The sequence below is a fragment of the Myotis lucifugus genome, unplaced genomic scaffold, assembly GCF_000147115.1.
Source record: "Myotis lucifugus unplaced genomic scaffold, Myoluc2.0 scaffold_13, whole genome shotgun sequence".
NCBI lineage: Eukaryota > Metazoa > Chordata > Mammalia > Chiroptera > Vespertilionidae > Myotis > Myotis lucifugus.
In genome coordinates this window covers 736,755-744,185 of record NW_005871061.1, presented here as the reverse complement: position 1 = coordinate 744,185, position 7,431 = coordinate 736,755, and the positions used below count along the sequence as shown (strand labels likewise).

General features: G+C 41.9%; 1 protein-coding gene across 1 annotated transcript in view; it reads right to left on the bottom strand.

The window, feature by feature from the left end:
* Positions 1-4,656, bottom strand: part of TAF7L (TATA-box binding protein associated factor 7 like) — a 21,232-nt gene extending 16,576 nt beyond the window's left edge. The window contains exons 1-3 of the mRNA XM_023750437.1: positions 4,591-4,656; positions 3,711-3,789; positions 237-370 (exon numbers count right to left, since the gene is read on the bottom strand). Coding sequence (XP_023606205.1) covers positions 237-370; positions 3,711-3,789; positions 4,591-4,656 — 279 coding nt within the window. The remainder of the gene's footprint in view (positions 1-236; positions 371-3,710; positions 3,790-4,590) is intronic.
* Between the last annotated feature and the right edge of the window lie 2,775 nt (positions 4,657-7,431).

Below are 7,431 nucleotides of genomic sequence, written 5' to 3'. Positions count from 1 at the left end.
CCTGGCTGGGCAGCTCAGTTGGTTAGAGTGTCATCCCAACTATGCCAAGGTTGTAGGTTCAATCCTTGGTCAGGGCACATACAAGAATCAACCAATGAATGAATGCATAAATATGTGGAACAACAAATTAATGTTTCTCTCTCAAATCAATAAATAAAAACAAAGAGAGAAAAGGAGGGAGAAAGGGATTCCTGGAAGGATGTAAGAGCTAGGAGATTAAGAAAATTCATCCATACCTGGGAAATATCTGCTGTTTTATAAAACATTTTATTGTCAAGAGTCTTCAGACTTTCAATAACGCAAGGCAAGTCAACCACCTTAGCAGTTAGTGAGACATCTTTCACCTCAACAGCTGCATGACGTCCATCAGCTAAAGAGAAGCAGGAAAGATTAAAGTTGACATCTTCCCAATGTACTCTTAAACTTCCTAGGGTTTGAATAACTGAGATGTGTGTGGGATAAACTAGTCTTTCAGGGAAGTCTACTATTTCTCATTATGCTAGAACTAGGGACCCAGCGCACAAATTCCTGCACCTTAAAAGGAACTGTGGGCAGCAAGGCTGCAGTGGGCACAGGGGCAGGTCTCGGCCCATCTTCCTCACCCCACCCGGCCCCTCCCATCATGGCCCCTGGTATCCTGTTAGCCGGCAGCCCCTCTCCCTCCACCGCCACTCCCACACTCTGAAGACACCAGCCCCACTTGCACCCACTGATGGCACAGAGCGAACAGGACCAGCGCCATCAGCGGGTGCGAGCGGCAGCTGCTGCCCCAATAGCCCCTCAGGAGCAGGGGGATGTGGAGTAGCCCTCAGTGGTGATCGGGGCCGGCAGCCACTGCTCACACCCTCTAACGGTGCCGAGCAATCGGGGCCGGTGCCAGGTGCTGGCAGCAGGTGCAAGCAACGGCACTGGCATCAGCAGCAGGTGGTAATGGGGCCGGCGCCAGCAGCAGGTGCGAGCACTGGGCAGGACCATTGTGGGGAGCCGCTATAGGGTTAAGCCTCAGACTGACCTGTTGGCAAAGTCACAAACAAGTCCCAGCTTAGAGGGCATAGTCCTCTTAGCATAATTAGGCTTGACCTTATAAGGCTCCCTAGATCTTATCTGGGAAGCTAATGGGCTGAGGGAGGTGCAGGAAGTGGCCAAAACAAGCGAAACTCACAAGAACAGTGTAACTATGGTCAACACAAGTGAAACTCACAAGAACAGTGTAACTATGGTAACCACTACCTTGTTTACCTCTGACTATAAAATAAAGGCTCAGTTTGCCTCTGGATCTTTCTCTGTGGCCTCAGCCAGGCACAGGAAGATCCATGGAGACTAAAGAGAGCTATGCTGATCATCTGAACGTTGTCTCCATGTAAATCATTCTTTGCCGACTCCATCCACACCTTTAGGAACCCCTGGCCCGCTGGGGCTGGACCCTGGCAGACCGTGGCATGCGGGAGAAAGAATTTTCAGTAACCACAAGAGGTTCACCCCAATGACATCGACTGGTGCCCCACCTTGATCTGGCACCTTTGCTCACCTGCTCCACCATCCTACCATGGCCAACATTTGCCATGTTCTATGCTTTGCCGCCTGCTGCCAACGCCTGTCTGCCATGTTCCATGCGTGCCCCCTGGTGGTCAGTGCACGTCATAACGACCTGTTGTTTGGTTGTTCGGTTGTTCCACCGTTCAGTCTATTTGCATATTAGCCTTTTATTATATAGGATTGTACATGCACTCAGTAACTCCCCAAAGGAAAGAAAGCAGAGTAAATGGAATACATTTTCCCCCAGTTTGTGTCACTTGATCAAAAGTATAGAATTTTCTTAGAAATAGTTGTGAACAAATGTGAACAAAGTAGTAAATGTTTCATTCTCATCCTAAAAGGCAAATTCTGTTCATTCAAAGCCATTCATTTTGATACCATAAGAAGTATTCAATCATGTCATTATGCATGGGTGTTTTCAAAGGGTTGGGTGAGGGAAGGGTTGATCCTAGAATCTTGCTAGTAAGTCTCAATGTATAACCTCTAGTTAGCTTCACAAATATAAAATTTTATACAATCGCCAAACACTGAAAAAAATATGTAGCCCTGGCCAGGTGGCCCAGTTGATTGGAACATTGTCCCATACACCAAAATGTTGCTGATTCGATTCCATGTCTGGGCAAGTATGGAAGGTAACTGATCAATGTTTCTCTCTTACATCAATATTTCTCTCTCCCCCACCTTCCTCTCTCTACAATCAATAAAAATATCCTCAGGTGAGGATTAAAAACTTTTTGAAATAAAAGTATATTATTAATATACTACAGGCCCAGTGTATGACATTGGTGCACTATGGGAGGGGGGAGGCCTCAGCCCAGCTTGTGCCCTCTCGCAGTCCAGGACCCCTCAGGGGAATGTTTGCCTGCTGGCTTAGGCCCTCTCCCTCCTAAGCTGGCAGGCGGACATCCCCCCGAAGGTTCCTTAGTGCTGCCGCGGAGGCAGGAGAGGCTCCTGCCACCACAACTGTGCTCCCCAGCCATGAGCCTAGCTTCTGGCCGAGTGGCACTCCCCCTGTAAGAGCACACTGACCACCAGGGGACAGCTCCTGCAATTAAGCATCTGCTCCCTGGTGGTCAATGCGTGTCATAGTGACCAGTAGTTCCACTATTTGGTCTATTTGCATATTAGCCTTTTATTACATAGGATTATATAGGATATACATTATACACTGACAACTCTGAATCCTGCCCAGATGTCTCAAATATGGATATCTTTTGAGGATTCAAGTGTAATCTTCTAATGGTAAGTGAAAAAAAAGATGCAGAACTATATTTCACATGATCCTTTTTGTGTAAATTAACTTTAAAAACAGACTATTTAAATGATTATATTATGCATAAAAGTTTTGTCTGTAAGGAAATACAAGGAGAAATGGTTAGTATTAGTTATTTTTGGCACTGACTTTGGAGCACTATGAAAGAGAGTTTCGCTCCTCCTTTTGAACTTTTTTGTTTTATTTGAATTTCCTAGCCATAAACTTGTATTGCCCTTTCTAAAAATGTCAATAGAGCTACTAGAGTGGTGGGTTTATGGGCCATTTTATATTTCCTTCTTTATATACTTATCTGTATTTATTTTCTTTTTAACATAAAAGTTTTATTAAATAAATACATGTATTGTCATGTAAAATTCGCTGAACAAAGGACATTCTATAATTTAAAAAAACAAACCCTCTGCAGCTTTTGATTTGCAATGGGTGATCCAGCTAGAATTAAAGTCAAAGTGGCAATCGCAGTTTAAATGCACAGACACACATACACACAGATTTTCAGGGCATAGGTTCTGCTTCTCTATATTTATAAAACCTAATAAATGTTGTTTAAAAGAGAGAAAGGTGTGTCACCTTTGTAAACAAAGAACAGTACATTCATTTGTCATAGTCAGAAATCCCAAAGCTTGTATGTAGGAGACAATCAGCAGTAGGAAAATCCCACAGTTGACCCTTAAGTTCTTTCTTATACACATTTTGATAATTACCTCAAGTTGCATAATATCTACTTCTTTTCCTCTTAAAAGAAGAGATAGGAGTGATTTAAGCGTCTCTTAGGGTCCATCAAGACAGAGAACGCATTCTATTCTTTTCAAATCCTTAGTATGGAATAGAGCACCTGGCACAGAGCAATCCCTTAATAAGTTACTGTTCAATGTATGGTGAATGGATATTAACTACTTACAAGACAAGTCAATTTTTAGTTTATCTTTCATGGCGACACTTCCGGATCGTATAATTTCTCTGACAGTAGCAGCATGTTCCTAAAAAGGAGATAAATTGACAAATTAGAAAGATTGTCTACTTGGCAGTTAACAGAACAGATATGTCAGAGACAGTCCTTCTTTAAAAAAACGTTAAGCCTCCCAAACATTAGGAACAATGCCATGTACCATGAGATACCATGCATTGTGCAGGTCAATTTAGGATGAGGTGAACTCTAATATCATTGTTGACTTTTAGTAGCTACAGTCAATGCCTTCTCCTAGTTCTATATTCCTGCCTCTCACTGCTGCCCTTCAGTTATTGTTGCTAAAGAAAGGTTTAGCTGCAGTTTACTGAGTACATTAATTAACCCTAATGGGGGAAATAACTTTCTGAAGCCCATCTTAATATAGTTTTGTAGACTAAATAATACTTGAATATAGGTCTCAATGGGTGGGTGGGGGGAAACCTAACACATTGTTGACAGGAGCTTCAACAGCCTTGCATGGTGATCAATTTGAAGAACATGGTCCTTCTCACTAACCCTTTTGAGGTGACAGAAAGGATTTCAGTAGAGTTTTATCTTGGCTATCCAATGAGCAAGCTGTTGATACTGAATCCATCATTGTCACAATTGTTTGCCAGGAAATCAACCCACATGATAGGTGGTATGTGCAGGACAAAAAAAATGCTGCTAAAAGAGTACACACTGGGATAGGACTGCTTAATAGAACATGATTCCTGGGAAACAAATGTTCTCAGTTTTTATAGCCTACCTTAAATAGAAATGGTACAGAATCCAAGCAGAGCTAATACTTATGCACTGAAGATATTTGCTCTGAAATACAAGGGTTTCTTACCGGAGGCAGACGCCATATAAACTGGTTCTCAATTTCATAAGGAGGTTCATGCTGGTGTTTACTCATCTCTGGTTTTTGAGTTCATGAAAACAAAAACAAAACCAACAGAAAGTCACCAAAAACTCCTCTTGTTCCCTCTGCTGATCACTTCTGATAGTACTGGTTAAATTATACAAGGCCTGGCCCATAATCCTCACTGGAATGATGTGTGTGTACAGTTCTGAAATACCTTATTTGAAATAACTTTATTATTTTTTAAAAGTTCTTTATCTTCCCTACAATACTTGAAGATTTTCAAAAATCAATCCAAATAGCATAACAAATAAAATAAGAGCTGTTATAAAACATGATTTGGTATTTTTAATGATATTTTTAGACTCTCAGATAAAGGACCACAATTTCACCAATTGTAAGTGAAGCGGGTAAGTGAAAGGTATGTGAAACAAACTACATTCCTCTGCAGGGAGGGTGCCAACCAAAGTCGGAAATCAACCCCCAAACCACTGGCAGAAAGTTTCTATGATTATTAGAAAGAAACAAAAGCTAAATTTTCAATATTTTATTCACTATAATTGATTGGTAGGAATTAAGCCCATAGGAGAGCCAGTAGCTTTTATGACTCTAGACTAGAGCCAGCATAAATAGCTCAGATCTACCTTTCAAAAAGTCCAGTTCTTATGGCTATCTATATGAGTACAACTAACTTCATTGAATAGACATTCCTGAAAGGTAATATGAAAGACTAAAATCCAATTTGATTTATTCATTGCTAGCCTTTACTGCGTGCATTCTGTGTGTAGGCACTACATTGAGTGTGTTAGGTCTATTATTTCGTATACTCCTCACAACCACCAGTTATTTGAAACACCCCTAAAAGTTATTTAAAGGAATCCTAAGACAGATCCATTTATAGTTAAAAGTACACCTTCTGTAAAGTGAATAATCCTAAATTAATCTTTATTTTTTCATTTTATTTTCCATCTATTTTTGATAGATCTTAAGTAGTTTGCATTTAGGGTTTTAGGGCTCTCACTTTTTCTGAGGAAACTTTTCTCAAAAGTGGAAAGAAAACAATGTACATATATGAAACCTGACAAAGTTTTATTAGGTTCTAAGAACATTATACAATATACCAAGTTATAAAATCTTATACCATTGATTAATGTACAGCTTCTAATACTCTGTAAACCATTATCTGGGCTCTGAGTTTTGAACTTGAATATCATTTAAAAGCACTGGAACCTTTTTTTAAAAAATCACATACAAGTTAGTCTGAGACCTTATTATGGTGAAATCATTCACCAGTTATAATTCCAATCCTTTAATATTACTTTAGAAACTATCAGAAATGCATAGAAAGCACAAGAGAAGCCAGCAGTGGAAAAGCAGGCAGCCAGGATGAGAGAGAGAAAAGGACGGGGAAAGAGAGACATTGCTTATTTGTGATAATCATTTTTTTCTTCCTGCTTCATACAGTTATACACAGGGGGTGTTAATTAAAATATAGCAAATTAAATTAAAAATATTGGGGCTGAGAACATTGCATAACAGAATAAAAAGTAACCAACACTTAAGATTGGGAGCAGAAATACAGATATTTGAAGAACTGGCTGCTAAGCAAGATTTTATCAGATCAGTAGTAACTTTTAGAGTTCTCAGCAGAACTAAGAGTAGGACATTTTGTTCATTTCAATGCCTTTATTTTGTGAAAGAAACAATGTAAAAAGGGAAACTTTCAGTGAAGGTGGGAAAACAGGGTTGAAATGAGTTTTTAATATGTTTTAAAATTTGTTACCTGCATTTAACCAAATGAACTGGTTGTTTCGTATTTAAGAAAAGCCACCCACTTTTTCTGGCAAGCATTCTTTGATACATAATTAAATTAATGGGACCTCTCTCCACCATTCATTACCCCCAAGCTCCATCTAGCTTCAGTGAAATTAGATTTGGAATTAGGATTATAGCTAGGTGGAAGGCACCAGACAACATGCTCCAGGCAGCCTAAGTCAGCATCAGCCAAAATTCGCATTTTCTCAAGTTCATAGCCGCGGGCTGCAGTTTGGAGGCAATGACCCTCCATCCTTATTCCAGGGGCACTAAGCTTCCAAGGGAAGAGCCCAGCTCATAGACTTGAAGGTTCCAGCCTTCGAGCCTCGCCGTCTAGGCTAGCAGGGAGGGAAGCACCGTGCGCTGACACACAGCACTAACCAGCCCCAGAACCCTCCGCCTGACCAACTCACCTGCTCCTCCTCTGACTCGCAATGGCACCCGAAAGGCCGAGCGGGGAAGACACCCTTCTCTGCCCTGACGGTTCTGAAGGGGGCGTGAGTGGGCTACAGGGAAGCAAGCCATGGAATCCGACGGCAGGCGACGGGTGGATTGTGTAGCCACAGGTAGCAGCAGAGTGCACAGCCCCTCCCCACTAGCCACGCCTCCGCTGCCGCCTGCTGGAGCTGACAGACAAGTGGCCTCGAGGCGGCAGCCAGATCGTCGCGTGCCGGGTGGGGGTGAGGGTGGGGTTGGGGGAAAAGTCTCAAGAGGCTCAGGCCGCTCTGGGGTCTCGAGGAACAAGGCTTCAGAACAAATTCTCTTGGCACGGGGCAACCTTCAGAGTGGCCACAGGACTTTTACCAGTGCACAGCGATATTTGTAAAAAGCGTGGCACATTCGGTTGCTGCTCGCCGGATGACAAATATGCCACTACGCAAACCCATGAAATAATTAGAATCCCGCCCAAACTATGTAACATATTAGCCGCCCCGTCTCCTCCACAGAGTCATTATTTTATATCTTTGGACAGGAACACAAGTTACACCAATTTCTCCTCAAGGGGGTCGCACA